The following is a 17813-nucleotide window of genomic DNA, read 5'->3' as shown; positions in this document are numbered from 1 at the left end:
TTGAAGGAACATTTGCTAACTTGGGACCATATACACCATTTGAGGAATACTGGTTCTAATCTTAAATTCCCTCCCTATAACAAAGTAACAAGAACCAAAACAATAACATCTTTTTAAAACTTTTTGTATGCAAATCACCTTCATATCTATTGCCTGGATTCATAGTTTAGGAAATGCTAATGGAATGACTATAAATGAACATTTAATTTAGTATTCTGAGATTCCTGACAGTTGAAGCAAAGAAAGGAATCAGTTTGTGTTGCATAGTTTTCATGATGGTAACTCAAGCCCAGTGCTTTGGGGTTAAGAGAAACAGGGTGACAGTCTTAAGAGCTACTGGAAATCCTGAAGTGCTTAAATAAATATAGCTCTTCCAATATGGGAGGTCCTGTCAGACTGGCAGGGAGGAGGACTTTCTGGAGAAAGTCCTGTGGATCACAGCCTGGTCCTCAAAGTTTGGGGGAAGAGTTTGGACACAGAGAGGTTGGGAGAGAGCATGATAACCACCCAAGGAGGCCATGAGCAGAGGAGTAGTTAAAAACTATGTGCAGCTCCCTGCCATGACCGCTTCGAGCCCATAACTTCATAGGCTGGGCTGAAGTATGTCATAAAAGATTAGAGATAGAAGGGCCTTTAGTGATCCTCTGGATCTGAGCTGCCCATTTTACACCTGGGGAAATTGAGGCCCCACTGGGGAGGAAACCTTTGGACTGACTTGCTCCCCTGCCTTCAGGAAATGATGTACATTTGGAATGGCTACGCTGTGATTGGGAAGCAGCCGGAACTCACAGACGGGATACTTGGGATTATCACCAAGGCTGAAGAGATGCTGGAAAAGGGTCCAGGTGACTAATCCCGGCCCTTGAACCTGCCAGGCTGAGTCAGATCATAGGTCTTTATAGTTAAAGGTTCCTGCTACTAAAAATGTCCTTCCTTCCTTCTCTACCACGGTTAACAGTCCTTTGGCTTTCTAAGACTGAGCTTCAGTGGCAGCTTCTCCAAGCTGTCCCTTGGCCCCAGTTAGGGTCAAAGTCTTCTCTGGGCTCTCCCTTCAAGTCAATCCTGATCTCACTACATTGTCACTGTCTCGGTATCTGTCCTTCCCAGATGTGAGCTTCCTGAAGACAGTGACCATGTGGTGTTACCTCTCTATCCCCAGGGTCCAGCAGAGTAGGGGCTCCATGACTGTTACAGAAATAAGCCTGTCTTCTTCCCTTATTCTTAGAGAATGAGTACTCAGTGGATGATGAGTGCTTGGTTAAGCTGCTGAAAGGCCTCTGTCTGAAATACCTGGGCCGTGTCCAGGAAGCTGAGGAGAATTTCAGGAGCATCTCTTCCAAGTAAGTGCCTCTGCAGCTGCTCCCACTCCAGGTGGCCTTCTGCTGGGCCCATGTCTCCTGGGCAGAATTGGCAGGTTCTCTCCTTTCTTACATGTACTCCACAGCTTGACCCTAGCCTGCCCACATTCACTACACTTGTACCAGTGTCTATTCTGTGCCAGGATCCTTGCTGGGCACAAATCATTCAGACCTCATTCCCTGGGGCCATCAGATTGCCAACTACAGGAGTCCATCCACACTAAAGTTTCAGGTGAAGAGTGCCTCCTCGAGTTTGTAATTCAGTTCCACCCTTGAGGAGCACAACTGTTACAGACAGCTATAGGCAACACAATCTGGTATGATCAGGGCTGTGTTACAGGAAAAGTAGGGAGGACAGCAGGTGCTCTGAGGAGGGACTTGAACATAATGCAAGATACCAAGAAAGGCTTTCCAGGGATGCCATTTTAACTGGGAAGTTTATCAGGCAGAGAAAGGAAAGCAGGAGTTTTAAGTGGAGTAGGTAGAACATGGGAATGTAGGGAATGTAGAATGTAGAACATGGGAATGTAGGGAATGTAGAAATGCCCAGACACAGGAAAAAGACCTAAGGTTGGGGTTAGAGTGATTAGGTCTTTTCCTCCCTGGATGAAGTTATAGAGGAAAAGGTTACAGATGAAATAAGGGGGGCTAGACTGAAAAGGGCCTGGATGTTTTGCTTACAAGGCTGAACTTTATCTTGTAGACAGAAAAGATCAGGAAGGATATTGAGCAGGGCAGATTTAGGTTTTAAAAGAGTATCTCTGGGGCAGCATGGAGGGTGGATCAGAAGGGCCAGTCTAGGGACAGTAGACTTTCTAATTTAGTAAAACATTTAACCTGGACAAAGGGGGTTGGGGACAGAGGTGGGCATGGGGTAAGGACATGGGATGAACCATAAATTGTCAGGGAACTGGGGCCCTAGGTGCAGAAGACTGGAAGGCTCTCCTGTGGATCAGAAGCCTTTCTATGGCTATGTAGTGGGAGCCTTCCCCAACTAGGATTCATTATCTGGAAACCCCACCTGAGGGCATGGATTAGATCCTCCCACTCGGGGAAGGCTCGGGAAGACTGAAGAATATCTCAAGGGCAGAGACTGTAAGCCATGTCCTTCTCTGTCCCATAGTGAAAAGAAGATTAAATATGACCACTACTTGATCCCAAATGCCCTACTGGAGCTGGCCCTACTGTTCATGGAGCAAGGCAGAAACGAAGAGGCTGTCAAACTCTTGGAAACTGCCAAGTAAGGCGTGGTTAGCGTGGTCTGTCCTTTATGCCCCCCGCCCCGAGCTCAGATCACCTTGGCTGGGGGGAAGGAGCACAGGCAGCAGAGAGGGAGCATGCATGCTGGTAAGGACATTAGGGCAGTCCAGAGGCTGGACCTGTGTCCCTGGGAACCCAATTCTCCCCTGGTATAGGGAGGCTTCTTCAATTTGCCAGTAAGGACTGGAATCCCAGAAACAGGGAGTGAATTACCCAGGGTCATACCACAAGCTAACTACTGGCCTGGTAGGAAGACTTGGGTCTCCTGCCTTCTAGCCCCATGGATTTATTTCTTAAAATCATTCCCGAAAGCTTGGTGACTCAACAGGAGTAAGAGTGGTTCCACAGGGTACAATACCAAGGTGAGGGGCTACACATCCTTTCTGTTTCTCTCTACTGGACAAGGCCCAACTCTTTCTTTGGACAGAGTTTTAAGCATCTGAAAATCTTCCTTGGCCTGGTAGTTTCTTAGTTCAGATCGAAGGAAAAGCACTCCTTAGAGCAGCTTTATATGCCTGATTCTCTGGTCTTTTCCAGGCAAAACTACAAGAATTACTCCATGGAGTCAAGGACACATTTTAGAATCCAGGCAGCCATACTCCAAGCCAAGTCTTCTCTAGAAAATGGCAACAGATCCATGGTCTCATCAGTGTCCTTGTAGTTTTACGCAGCACTCCCAGGTTGGAAGACAGAGACAGCTGGACAGAGCTCCTGGAAACATTTCAAAAAGATCTCCTCCCCCTGCCCTACCTTTGGGGTCCACCGGTGCTCCAGGGATGGCATGACATAGGTATCCATGCAGAAGGGAAGCCGGCATTTTCACCAGTGTGGCCAAGGGCCTTTACCAAGGACAGAGCAGGTAGAGCCCTCTGCCTGCCCTATTACACATACGGGTACTTGTTTTTCACTGTGATGTTTAAGAGAATGTATGAACAGTTTACATTTTCCTTAGAAATATATTAATGGGATCACAGTTAACTAAAAAAACAAACACCACCACCTGTAAATCTTTGTTTTAACCCACACTGGTCTGGAGGTAAACCTATTTATGATACTTTTCAAAATTCAGCAATGTCTCCGCTTCCAGAGCCAGAAGGGCCATCAGGGCTTCTGAGGGTTGGGTGTAGAGGTTGCACACTGACACCCACTACCTTACTTCTTAACCTTCATTTCCACTCCCTTAGTCACTATCCAATTTAAAACAAAATTGAATGGAAATTACTTCACTAAAAAGACATGTTGAGTTCTTCCGTAGGAAAAAGAGAAAAAAGTCAATCTACCGTTAAGGAATGGGAGTTGCTGAGGCCTCACAGAAGGGGGGCTGTGTGGCCCTTTCTGTGCCAAAGCCAAGAAGTTTGTGGGGGAAGGTTCTCAGACACCAGTCCACATCCTCACTGTATGCCACACTAAAACTAGGAATAATTTACAAAACAAGATTCTTTTGTACTTCACTATGAGGTACATTTTATTTACTGACAGCATTTTTCTTAGAATGGTTATTCCTGGCCTGTTGTGTATGTTTTAGATTTTTCATTTAAGAGAAAGGAGATATTTAAGTAATAAAACATATACTTAAGAGATCATGCAACATCTATTTCAGTAAAATGTGTTGCTTGAATTCTTGGGCAAGACAGAAAGTCTGATCAGAAGCCATATGGCCCAGGTATGTTTTATTTAGACAACATGATGCCTTAAACGTTTTTAAAATAAGTTAACATTTAAAAATGGGGAGATTTCACAAATAAATCTGGTTTCTGGACTCTTATTTAAGAAGAAAATCTAATCTGGCAACATGGGGCTCATCCCTTTAAGACAATAAGGCAACAATCAGTTGGAGCTGGGTAGAGGCTACTCTAAACACTTACATTACCCTTCTGTCCCTAAAAGCATCTGAATTTCCAAACTCTGGGACTGTTACAGTGAAAACTCAAGTTCAGTGGCCAGACACTAAGCTTACCATTCACAGCCTAATGACAGCATACTATTTCCCTGAAGGAAAAAAATCATGTACATAGTAAATATGCATCTGTGAAATGTGACTCCTAAAATACATGAATGCAATTTCTGTAAGGAAAGAACCACAAACAACTTTTCCAATCTTCCAGCATTGCTGGATTTTTAGCAAACTTCTGAATTTGCCATGGGCTGGGTAGATTATTAACATTTTCAACTAGCTGTCTGTGAAGTCACAGGTTTTAAGTAAAGCAATATTCTCATTAGGAAAAGAAAGCAGGAAACCCTCAATCAAGATCCTCTTTTGCATTTAGGGCATAAATGCTATTAAAAACTTTTCTCATTTTATTAGACTACACCCAAGAATGCTCTCTACCGACAGCAAGCCCTCTATACGCTTGCTCTCTAAAGCCTGGATTCTGGGAGACCAGCCTCTTTGTAGGTTGTTGGGCAGGGCAGGGTGAGAGGAATGACTAGAACCAGGCTGCTGAATAAGGGTGGCCTTCTGTGGTTCCTTCACATATTGGAAGGCTAATACCTACTGCTGTATTAAAAAACACACACACACACACACACAAAACAGCACACAGGATATACCAAGCACAGCTTGCAAAATTGCAGTTAGCAAAAAACTTTTCTTTAAACATTCATTATAGGCACTTTATTTTTAAAAAAATTTATGCCAGGATGGTTTCCTTGTCAATGTTATTACTGATTTCCTGCTGGGCTTCATTAATTAGCCGATGTCACCTTACCTCTATCTTGTCACAGCTACAGTCTGGCTGGGAAGAGCAATCAGTGGGTTTTGTCTCCTTTATCCCCCCTGAAGCTTGAGACAGTCTATTAAAAACATGTTTGTGAAATTGGGTGAAAATGTCAGGTGTCTAACATCATATCCTTGTGTGGAAGCTTTGAAGGTGAAAATTCTGTCTTGTTAATTCTGTCTGTTAATTCTGGCTGTTAATTCTCAGATCACCTTAATAGTACAGAGCTTTCCAGCACATATGCCCTGGAGAGGCAACTATCAGGTGGAGAATTCTGGCCTAGAAGTAAGGAGACCTGAATTTCTAGTCCCTGCTTTATTACTAATTTTCATAGTAACCTTGGGGAAAGTTATGGACCCGCTCAAAAAATTAGTAATTTGCACTAGATTAAGGCTATTTCCTGCTGTCAGTGGTTCTGATTCTGACTCTGGTCAACTATATTTTTGGATTTTCATATCCAAAGTAAGACAAGAGATAGACACCTCCCTACATTTTGCCAAAGCCTTATATACCTAAGCAACTCAACCAGAAATTATAGGCTTTCTCAATCAAGGGCCTCTAGAGTAGCCTAGCACAGTTGGAGAGCAAATAATCTTCATTTGGGTAAAGTCTAAAACCCCATTACACAGAGGAACTCCACCATTAGGAAGTAGCAACTGTGTAACATGATCTGAACAGAACCTCAACAAAGCAAAGTCTACCTCTGCCTCTCACTGGTCACAGGCCCTTAGACTCACAGGGTGGCTGCTGGCAGTGTGCTGGTCCCTATCAGCTCTCCCATGTGTTGGCAGGATTCCCTACTCCTTATCTCTCAAGTCAGAATGGGAGTGTTTCCAAGACAGCTTTCGTCATTCACAGCAAAAAGTCATAACCTGACACCAAAGCCAGGACCCTCAAAGGCCAATGCCAACAGAAGACTTGGCTGAGGCCCAGGTGGAAGAGTTCCAGCAACTGAAGAACAGCACCAGGAGATTTTCAGAAAGCCTCAGCCTGCTGAGTGCTTGAATCATGGAGAAAAAGAAACCCAGAGGGGCTTTTCTCTGGAGCTACTCCCAAGTTTATATCTTCTAAGATGATGAGGACTAGACAGTCTTTTCCTTTGCTTCAAATTTAAAGCCTAACAGTGAGCCTTTCGTAAGTTTCCTTACGTCTTTAGCACCATCAAACAAATTCACTAATAAATGAGAGGTGCTTAGATTCTGAAAACCAAGAAAAATGGGAACTTCTCATACATACAAGATTCTTAGATACAGCTTTCTAAGGTTGGAAAATGACTTTTTTTTTTTTTGCTTTGGTTAGCATGAGCTCTTTTGAAATCTAGTGCAAAGTTCATCACGGCCCAACAGATTAAGTCCGCAAACAAGGAACCTCATTTTGGGGCTTGAAAAATCCATTTCTAAATGAGGAATGTATGAATTGCTTCTAGTATATAAAGCCTACTGTAAAGTGACAAAATATAACAGAGCCCTTCCTTTGGGAAGACAATTACTAAAGATTGCTCTGGACTTCTAAAAGCTGACATTAGAGTTTAATCAGATACATCACAGCTAACACTTCACATATAAATGGACTGGGTTTTATTTTTCCTCACATCATTAGCAAATCATTCAGAACACCAGATACTATATGCTTTGGGTGGAAAAACAGCTAATATTAAGTGCTCACTATTTACCTCTTGCTAGTCTAAGCACTTTACATGTATGTAATTCTCATAACTATATGAAGTAGGGACTATTACAGATGAGAAAACTGAGACACAGGTTAAATAACTTGCCTAAGATCACAAAGATATGCAGCAGAAAGTTTTTAAGCCAGGCAGCTGAATTCTAAACCCTATGCTTTGCTGAACTACTTTTCAAACTGTAAAATTATCAGTTTAATGTTGGATCTGACTTATATTGACCTCTGGGCCACTATTAAGGATGGAAAGGGTACTGGCTAATAGCTCAAACACCAGAAATCCTTTGCTTTGAACACATGGAGCATTCTGTCTGTGTGGCATGGTTCTGGAATTGGCAGAGTGTAGCCTATTTCCATACCTCTAGAATGGACCAGTGTTGGAGGCGAATCTCAATGTCTTTGATAGCGTAATCCAGTCTTCCCAATTCACACAATGTTTAAGACTTGGTTCTGGATCCTAAATGACAAGGTGAACTATTATGAGGCCTCCCTGAGAAAAGCTGGGCTCATTTTTGCAAAGCCAACAAATCTTACAAGCATTCAGAGTTCACCCACAGGACCAGACTCTTGAGGCAAACCCTCAGTTACCTTTTTCAACTTCTTTTTCTCATGGACAAGAAATCTGGAGTCTATAAACACTGATGTTATAGAAGGGGTCCAAACCATACAGATGCCACTCCTCCTTTGATCCCAATCAGTTTTAGATGCTTCAAGTCTATACCTTATTGATAATGCTGCTTCATTCATAGGCAGAGAAAAGCAAACTTTCTATGGAGGCATCCAAAGATGACTAAATCTTCCAGTGGACAGTAACTCTTCTCAAGGAAAAAAAATGTGAAGGACAGTTAGTATCTCTCCTAAATTTGCCTTGAAAACTTTATGAAAACAGTAAATGGTTTTAGTCTGTCAGCAACATAAATCAGACGGATCCAGCTGTTGTCCTGAGCTAATGCCTGTTGCTCAGAGTGATAAAGCAAACAAGAACAATGTGGATAATTAAAACATGCAGATAAATCCAAAACCTTTTTGTACAGTTTTGCTGAAGCCCCTAACAAAAATTTTATGGATCAGGAAATGGGTTGAAGAGGGACTTGTGGATTTTCTGTTTCCAAGCTAAAGAGTAAGGAAATAGCAAAAGGTAAAATGGAAAAGCAAAGTCTGGATATTTGTATCTGGACAATCAACCTCTGAATAATCAGCGAGCACTCAGTCATGCAGTTATTTTTTTAAACGACCACTATATGATTTATAGAAGGACTGGGTAGAATTAAGTAGGCTAATCATTTTTTGTGGGATGTTTTTAGACCCACAGGCTCTCAGAAAACAAATTACAAAGTATATTTAAGTTAATATTGCCAAAATACATGTGCCTCACACAATTTATTAACATCTGTGTCATTTTAATATAAACCTTAATGTGTTGTAATGTAACTCCTAGGAGCTTAAAAAAGAGGTTCTTTTTCTCTAGTAAAAATAATTCTTAATGTACAGAGCTAAATAAATAGCCCACTTAACGTTCCTTCAGTACCTAAAATTAACTTGCTATATCTTTCAAACCACTCAGAAAAAGTACTATTTTAAAATGTTTATATTATACAATCAAACATTTACAGTTACTCCATTAAATCCTTATATTTCACTTGAATTACCACATGAAAGCCATAAATCTGAATTGTGAGCATTAAACCACTGCCTAACCATAGGCAAATACATGTTTTCACCTACAGAACTGAGAAAAAAAATTTTTCAGAGACCATTTTTAATGGCTCTCAGGAAATTCTCATTTAATAGTAGTAGGCCAATCAGTAATTACATTTAATGCAACAATGAATTTAATAGTTGGACATTTTTACTCTATACTTTATTTAACAAGCATTTATTAATAAGCACCTAGGTTTTGTGTACATCTTTAAGGGAAAAAATGTATTTAAATACATGAATGGGTAAATCCAGTCTTTAAACAGGCAGGCTAGCCCAGTACTTATGGATTCATTTCTGAAGGGAGCAGGAACACAGCCTTCATGATTAGAAAAGGCATGAAATTTATGGAAATGAGACCTCAGTGGCCAAATATTTAGGAACTGAGACTTGGAAGAAATTAGAAGGAATTCAACTAAGTCCCCAAAGGGTTAATATAACACAGTCAGGAAGAACAGCTCAGGATGCTGATGGCTCTTAAGCCCATGCTTCCCATGATGGAGACATTCTGAACAGCCTGTGTCTTAGGGGAAGTGTAGTCGAGTGTAAGATTAGTGCAGGGGAGCTGTAAAGAGGGTACAGGAGGGATTTTAAACTATCTTCTCTGACTTTCTCCCATCCAGGAAAAGAGTAGAAGATTTTTACATTCAGTAAGTAAATTTAAAAGTACTTGAAATACTAACCAATCCAACTTTTCTGATGTCCACTAATTTCAAAATTAAAGGCTTACAAAATTAGTTGAGGTTACTACAGTGGCTGCAAGTATCATCAGTTGGCTCTGAGAAACTGCTAGGCAATGCCTTTAAGCAGGGGTAAGCACCCAACTGCCTACATTTTGGAATCCTGTCGAAGAAACCTACCTTCTTTATTGTTTACCATTTTAGTCTCAAGGAATATAAGCAGGTCTGCTTTTGACTACTGTCACTCCTTTTTTAAAATGCATGCTTCCTTATGATGAAGCTTTGTATGAAAAGAATGTTAACACAATGCTCACTGTATTCTATAAAATCATATTGGCTTATATTACACAGGGGACACCAGTAGTAGGGGGAATGTTCTCCTGGTTTAAGAAATTCCCTATAAAGACACTCAGAGAATGGAAAAGGTTTTTGTGAACCAAAGTATTTCAACTTGTTGGGTTTACACTTAAAAGATTCTTTTACTATTTCCTGGTCAGGCTTTTCATATATTTCAAATCCTACAGCCAACCTTGAACACATCTTGCCCAAATCTAAAAGTTGCACCTATAATTTAGCTTCAGAAAATTTGAAGCTATCAAGCTTCTAAATTTATGATTAGATGGTATTAAGTACCACACCATAAAAAAATCTTCCCAAAAAGTTTACAGAACTAGAGATTAAATTTATACATTGTTTAAAATTTATACACCATTTTCAAGAAAGGATTAGATAATTTGGGGAATATTCTTATGTAATCAACTCTAACTGTAGCCCTTTATAACTGTATTATAACTTTATTTAATTTAGTAAAAGCCAAAATTGATAGTTCTTAACATGGTGTATGGAAATCAAAATTAAAGAATACAAAGTACCTTAAAATTTTTTTTCAGCTCAATACTAGTTCCTTCAATATTACTGCCAAACTCCTGCAAAAAAAGCCTTGCAATAAAGACTAACAGCAACATAAGATGATTTTTTTTTAAAGTTCACTTACCAATTTTAACAATCTAGAAAAAAAGGAAAGTCTGATTATAATACTTGATGACACAGACATCATGTATAAGTAGAAAACACAAGGATAAAAAAAATTATCACTGAAAATATTGCACAACTTCAGGTTTTCCTCCAAATTTGCTTTATGTAATTGGGTGGATATAAATTAACAAAAACTTAAGCAAGATACATGTAACAATTTAACAGAACCTGATAATCTAATTTTCAATTTTCTCAAATTCATCTTTAAGTCTTTCCGTCATGGGGCTCATAAGAAAATTAACCAACATATGGATACTACATTCTAATGTCAAATCTTTAAGAAGTACTTATGGCATACTTAATTCCTCTAAAATGCAATTATGAAGAACCCTCAAGATACTCGTGTTTTGTATGTAGAAAAGTGTTAGAGTCAAATATTCAACTCAATATAAAATAAGAAACATTTCTGATTTGTTAGATTGAGATTGCTTCTCCTTTTGCTACTGAATGATTCTTAGTTGTAATATCACTGAGCTGAACAAATAAGTCACCTTTGAGTACATAAGGAAAAATAAACACATGCTAAATGGATAAAACATTACAAACTACATCGTTACTAGACCATCTCTACCTCTAACACTTCAGAAGCTTAGAGATTTAGAGTGCTCTTACATTAACTGCAAGAAAAAGGAGAAATTCCCTCTTCGAGATCACAACTGTGAAGTCATGTGGTTATACAAATTCTGCATTTGTGTGCAAAACATGAAATACGTTTATCTTAATTCTCCCTGCTTACTTGTCAGTCAGCCAGCAGGACTTTCCTTTCTAAGAAACAGAGACTGAGATGTGTTTTATGTAACTTCAATAACCTCAGCACTACAATAAGAGATGCAGTATCCTTTTGCTATGGTTCAAGACAGTAAGGGAAGGAGGTCACAAGAATAAATCAAAACTATTACAACTGAGCAACTTTTCTCAGTTTCACCATGGTGCCACTTTCATTTTACATAAGCATGGTGGCATACTTCGAGCTCAATAAATCAGAAATCTTAATATTTAAAATTTACCTTGACTTTTAATTACCATATTAACAATCAAAATAATTAGATAAAACACATAGGAAAGGGTAATACTAAACCCCACTTTACTAGAGTTGGTTTCTTGACGTTAACTCAGTTTTTATAGAAAAGGGATAGTGCATCTCAGTTTGCTTACAAGCTAGGAGATCACTTTGAATTCTGCATTTCCTAACTGCAAACAGATATAGCACTTACAACAGGTTATAAATAAACTGGTTTTCAAGCATACAGCCAGCCCCAACGATAATACACTATTTAAAAAGACCTAAGGCAATGAATTCCATTTCCAATGGAAAAAAAGAACTGTGCAAACAAGCTTAAAACTACTTTTTTTGTGCCAGTGTTATAAAATGTAGCTTTTAATAAAACCTTGACCCAAATGCCAGCAACTTCAGAAAATAATTTGGGTGGGGGGAAAAAGAGAGTTATTTCATTTAGGAAAAACAACCACTATCTTTTTCCTAATCTTCAACACACACAATTGAAACATATACAGCTGCTGTAACACTTTACACAATTCCTATGTACTGGAGCATAACAAGATCTAAATACAATTATATTTTTAAACACTGGGTCAAGGCTTTACATAAAAATACCATCCTACTTTTCCCCCTAAATTTCTAAAATATCACGTATTTTTTTCCCCCAACATCTGCAGCCATTCGGGAATTTTTAGGAAACTTTTGTGCATGATCTTAATTCCTAATCCCTGGCTCTTTGGGCTCAGTGACAAAAGATCAAAACCACCAAATATGATGGTTCACTTGAAGTCAGACCAGAGACCCTGGCTCAATTAGTCTCGTAGGACGAAAGCAGTGCTGCATCAACCGGCTCCATGCAAGAGGGGCACGTGAAGGATCTCATCAACCAGTCATCTATACAGTCCAGGTGATAGATGTGCATGCACGGCAGAAATCGAATCGGGTCCCCATAAACAAAGTCCATCATACAGATAACACACCTGTTGGGGGTGAGGGAGAGAAATCAGAAAACATTTTTAGAGAAGTGATCTATCTAGAATACTCTTTAAAATCCCATTACAAAGACTGTGTTCATCTGAACAGATGAAAATGGCTTGCCTGTCATCCTACCAAAGCATGCAAACTGATTTTTTCCTAAGGAGCATTAATCCAACAATCTCTTATTTTGATTCCCTGGAAATCTGCACAAGTTTGACAGCTATCAACAGAGCAAAGAGAAATGGACTGACCACCTGGGGATCAAGTCCATTCCTAGAACTGTGCTTACAAAACAGCGACATATTATAGAAGACACCTGAAGAAGAATGTGATGCTTCAGGTGGGAAGCCATCAGATTAAATTCATGTGAATTCAGTTTTTGGTGTAAGCCCAGGACTAAGATAGTTTTCATTTTAATATCTGTATGTAAAAACCACCACTAATTTCAGTCTACTTACTGGGCTGCTATACCTAAAGATCTCTTTATTAACCCTAGTTTCAAGTTCACGGAATTCTACAGGTTTAAGAAGTAACCCAATGACATAGTATTTCAGAAGTCAGTATTCAGGACAAGTTATCTTACGTACTACCACTAAATGGTGCTATGGCTCAAACAGCCAAGCATCAACATAGTAAATTAGATTATGTCTTTGTTGGTAAGACCATTCTCAACCTAAAAGGAGAATGTCCTCATTAGGAATTCTCAGACAATGAGCTCTTAGGACAAAAACTTCCCAAAAGTATAATATCATATTCAACTCACCTGTCTTAATTAAATTATTCCTCAAATTAAAAATAGATATAAGATTTTCCTCATCACTAAAACTCCTTTTTTTAATAGCTGCATAATCTACCAGAGTACTCCTATGCCAAAATCTACTTAACTATAGTTCTACTCTAAATAAAACCATGGTGAGTATCTTGTGTATAAAGCTCCATGAGTTGGAGTGAGATACACATTTTAGGATAGATCTCTGTCTCAAAGGGTACAGACCTGAGAAGGTCCTTGACATATTGCCAAATTGCTTTCCCAAGGCCACCAGCACACTCACGCAGGTGAATCATTTTTAACTGACATCAACTGTCATCCACATGGACACAAACAATATACAAAATGGTCAGAAATTCACACCATTTCTTAGCTATTTTTTATTGAAAATTCTTAATTGTTGTATCCCAAAATTCTTTTGCATAAACTGATTATATTAAATATCCAACTTCTAATATGCAGGAGAATATTTTCAAAAGCAAATCTCTGGAGATAGACCTTTGAAACATGTATAAATTTATTAAAACTTACTCTCGGATCTTTTTTTCTGATCCATCCCTTCCAGGGTCATAAACTCCTTTAGGCAGATGTTGTATAAGGCCTATTCTTTGAGCTATCCTAATTTGTTCCTCTTCAGTCAGCTGAGTTGCTAGGCGAGTCTGGCTAGGTGTTGGATGATAGACCGGAACTGGAACTTGTTCCTAAATTTTAAAAAACAGAGAAAATAATTATTTTTTAAACATCTATTTTCTAGGGGTAATGTTTTCCTTGTTTCTTCTTTCTTTGGCTTAGTGGGTGAGAGGGGACCTCAGAGAGGTTGGTTGGGCTAGTGTGCAGTACTATGAGATTGTTTTACTCTGCCTTAACTTCAGCATACCTAACCAAGATACAAAGGATAAAAACAGGGGTGCCTGGGTGGCTCGGTCGGTTAAGGATCCGTCTACAGCTCAGGTCATGATCCTAGGATCCTGAGATCAAGCCCCACATCAGGTTCTCTGCTTAGTGGGGAGATTGCTTCTTCCTTTCCCTCTGCCCCCCACTCATGCTTGCTCTCTCTCAAGTAACTAAAATCTTTAAAAAAGGGATAAAAACACAATGTTCACTGAAAAACTCACATGGAATGCTGTGTGAAGTATTTCCACATGAAAGCCACATATCCCCAATATACTGTTCCTGATACACAAATACAGTAATTTATCTATTGGTCTATCAGGAATAATACATAAATAAAATGGACAGTATTCAATATTCTTTGTAGGCTGTATTCTGTATTCAATGGAGCTCTGTAGTCCCTGTATATCATTATTTATGTTAAAAGTGGTCATTACAGACTCCTATTTGTAAACATTTTCCCCCATATAGACAACCTTAAATTTATTTGGAAAGGCTGGATATTATCACAATAACCTTTTTGTAAAATTCCTTTTAAGCTTTTGGATACATATATGGATATGACAAGTGAGCCAAATGAGGCCACCCTTCCTCCCAAATGGAAAATGTAAGTTTTTAGGTGATGTAAATAACCTCCATAATTACCCAGAACATCAACTGAAGCTGCTTCAAATTAATGGCTTTTGTATGGAAAATAATTGAGAGCACCCATAATGAGAAACTTTATAAGGGCTCAAATATAAATATCCTTTCCAAAGAGAAATTTTAGGGGAAGTCTCAGATATATATAAGTTAGGCTCAGATACTCAATATTTAATTCAAGGAAAATGAGACTTTTCCACAGTCTCCTAACATACCACTCTGTCCCTTTAAACTAGCCTTATTCATTAATACTTCCTTTTGACAGCAGAGTTTATCAAAGGCAGAACAGCATTAGACTTCAAATATTTCTCTCTCTATATATATACAATGGAATACTACTCAGCTATCAAAAAAATGAAATCTTGGGGCGCCTGGGTGGCTCAGTGGGTTAAGCCGCTGCCTTCGGCTCATGTCATGATCTCGGGGTCCTGGAATTGAGCCCCGCATCGGGCTCTCTGCTCAGCGGGGAGCCTGCTTCCTCCTCTCTCTCTCTCTGCCTGCCTCTCTGCCTGCTTGTGATCTCTGTCTGTCAAATAAATAAATAAAATCTAAAAAAAAAAAAAAAAAAAGAAATCTTGCCATTTGCAACAATGTGGATGGAACTAGAGGATACTATGCGAAGTGAAATAAGAAAATCAGAGAAAGACAATTATCATATGATCTCACTCATATGTGGAATTAAAACAGAGTGTTGAGCACTGGGTGTTATATGCAACTACTGAATTGCTGAACACTACATCAAAAACTAATGATGTGCTATATGTTGGTTAATTGAACATAATAAATTCTGAAATAAAAAAACAAAACAGAGGATCATAGGGGGAGGGAGGGAAAAAAACAAGACAAAATCAGAGAGGGAGACAAATCCTCTTAATCTTCAGAAAGAGACTCAATCATCAGAAACCAACTGAGGGTTGCTGGTGGATAGGGGGGTAAGAGAGTGGGGTAACTAGATGGACATTAAGGAGGGCATGAGATGTAATGAGCACTGGGTATTATATAAGACTGATGAATCAAAAAAAAGACTGATGAATCACTGAACTCTACCTCTAAAACTAATAACACACTATATGTTAATTAACTGAATTTAAATAAATACCCTCCAAAAAGGACTTTAAATATTCCTTTTCTGAGATTTAGAACAAATGTTTAATTAAAGATCTCAAAACCCAGTAAATCCTTTATCAAATAATCAAGAGTATATCCTCTGGTGCAAATAAAATGCCAGTAGTTAAAAGTCTCATATGTGGGGCGCCTAGGTGGCTCAGTGGGTTAAAGCCTCTGCCTTTGGCTCAGGTCATGATCCCAGGGTCCTGGGATCAAGCACGCATCAGGCTCTCTGCTCAGCAGGGAGCCTGCTTCCCTTCCTCTCTCTGCCTGCCTCTCTGCCTATCTGTGATCTCTGTCTGTCAAATAAATAAATAAAATCTTAAAAAAAAAAAAAAAAGTCTCATGTGTTCTGAATTTCCAACATCAAATCATTAATGTTACTTAAGTACTTTCATACTTCTACCTCATCATGTGAATGCTTATCAGAAGTATATGCTATATCTAAATATTCATTTAATGCATATCACATAGAAAGATGATACCATATTATTAAAAGTATGGCTCTTTGATCCAGATAACCTTAGCTCAAGTCACTTACCTCCACTTAACAGAGAAACCTCATTTAAGCTGTTTAACCCAGCTGGACTGGATTCTACCTATTAGGGTTGCTATAAGGCTTAAATGAAGAATAGTCAACCTTGAAGTGGCAGGCAGGAAGTTAAATGAGTATAGGTATTACAACTACTAATATCACATTCAAAGAGTTATTATCTATTGTTGCAGGAAACTAAGCTGTTTCCTCTAAGTTCCATGCCTTTCCATCTTACTGCCTTTGCTCTTGCTATCCCTCATACCTTTCTCTGAAGTCCACTGGTCCTAATTATACCTTGTCCAGCAGGTTGTTGATAACGAAATGAAGCCTTCCCAATCCTCCTCCCTACCACCCAATACTGACAGTCTCTAGCCTCAGCTTAATTACATAAGTGTTGCGTACCTATACGAGAAATAGGAATATTATACAGACTACAGTGAAACTTCAGTTAACCTGTGCAGTCATGAAAAAAAGACTGTGAATTCTTCTAGCTTTTCCAGGAAAGTTAAGTACCAAACTGACTGTATTTCTCTATTATGGTTTGAAAGCTTTCAGCCCTGTGTATCTGTAGCACTGTGAGCACAGGCAATTTTTGCTTTATAAACATTTTTTAAAATGCATACTTCCTTTTAAAAGTTTTGCACCTACAAAAATTTTCAGTTTGTAGCTCAAATTCAGAATCTGTTACATGCAACATGTATATTAAAACCCTAGTTTATACACTAGGAAAATAACCATTGAGCAGGTTTTATAGTGCATATAAAACTTATATGACCCTTTGGTCATTAATGATCATATATATGACTGTTGTATCTTTGGTTTATATACCTCTTCAAGGTTTTTAAACCTAGTAGGCAAACTTTCAATGTAGAAAAGTTTTATGGTTAAGTCAAAAAACTCCGCAACTTACTAGCTATAAGACCCTGTACACACGGCACATGGCTGCTCAGTTGGTAGAGCATGTGGCTCTTGATCTTGGGGTGAGGAATTCAAGCTCCATGTTGAACCTACTCTAAATAAATATTAAGACTCTCCCCATGTTTTTTTAATCTCTCTGAACCTCAGTTTCTTCATGTGTAAAGTACTAGGAGCACTGTAAGAATAAACTGGGAAGTCCAAGTGTTGTCCCTAGTACAGTACGAGATACACATGAACAAGCTCATTAAGAGGCGCCTGGATGGCTCAGTCAGTTAAGTGTCCGACTCTTGATTTTGGCTCAGGTCATGATCTCAGGGTCATGGGAGTCCGCCTGTCCCTCTTTCTCTGCTTGCCCATCCCTTATCATACTCTCTCTCTCAAATAAAAATCTTAAAAAAAAACCTCATTAAATAAATGTTAGCTATTATTGCAGCTCTACTATTATATGACTATGGAATAATATCTCAATATTTAAGAAATGGACTGGACTATGCAGAGAGAGGTAGGTAAAAGTTAAAAAATGAATCTTAGAATTCATCTAAGAC

The 17813-nt window shown here is 38.9% G+C and overlaps 2 protein-coding genes across 4 annotated transcripts in view; one reads left to right on the top strand and one right to left on the bottom strand.

Moving 5' to 3' along the window:
• Positions 1 to 5122, top strand: part of LOC111143214 (tetratricopeptide repeat domain 39A) — a 38058-nt gene extending 32936 nt beyond the window's left edge. For 2 of the 3 annotated variants that reach the window (XM_022496782.1, XM_022496780.1), the window contains exons 15-18: positions 734 to 845; positions 1226 to 1340; positions 2482 to 2598; positions 3156 to 3747. In XM_022496782.1, coding sequence (XP_022352490.1) covers positions 734 to 845; positions 1226 to 1340; positions 2482 to 2598; positions 3156 to 3279 — 468 coding nt within the window. In that variant the 3' untranslated portion in view covers positions 3280 to 3747. Of the gene's footprint in view, positions 1 to 733; positions 846 to 1225; positions 1341 to 2481; positions 2599 to 3155 lie in introns of all 3 variants that reach the window. The other variant, XM_022496781.1, reaches the window with a different exon arrangement.
• A 5387-nt stretch (positions 5123 to 10509) lies between these two features.
• LOC111143583 (ring finger protein 11) overlaps positions 10510 to 17813 on the bottom strand; it is a 41064-nt gene continuing 33760 nt past the window's right edge. The window contains exons 2-3 of the mRNA XM_022497408.1: positions 13707 to 13876; positions 10510 to 12408 (exon numbers count right to left, since the gene is read on the bottom strand). Of these exons, the coding sequence (XP_022353116.1) occupies positions 12237 to 12408; positions 13707 to 13876 (342 nt within the window). The 3' untranslated portion in view covers positions 10510 to 12236. The remainder of the gene's footprint in view (positions 12409 to 13706; positions 13877 to 17813) is intronic.

This window comes from Enhydra lutris, unplaced genomic scaffold (assembly GCF_002288905.1).
Source record: "Enhydra lutris kenyoni isolate GAN:26980312 unplaced genomic scaffold, ASM228890v2 scaffoldscaffold9, whole genome shotgun sequence".
Classification (NCBI taxonomy): domain Eukaryota; kingdom Metazoa; phylum Chordata; class Mammalia; order Carnivora; family Mustelidae; genus Enhydra; species Enhydra lutris.
The sequence above is the reverse complement of the archived record's forward strand: the minus strand, read 5'-3'. Positions and strand labels throughout refer to the sequence as shown.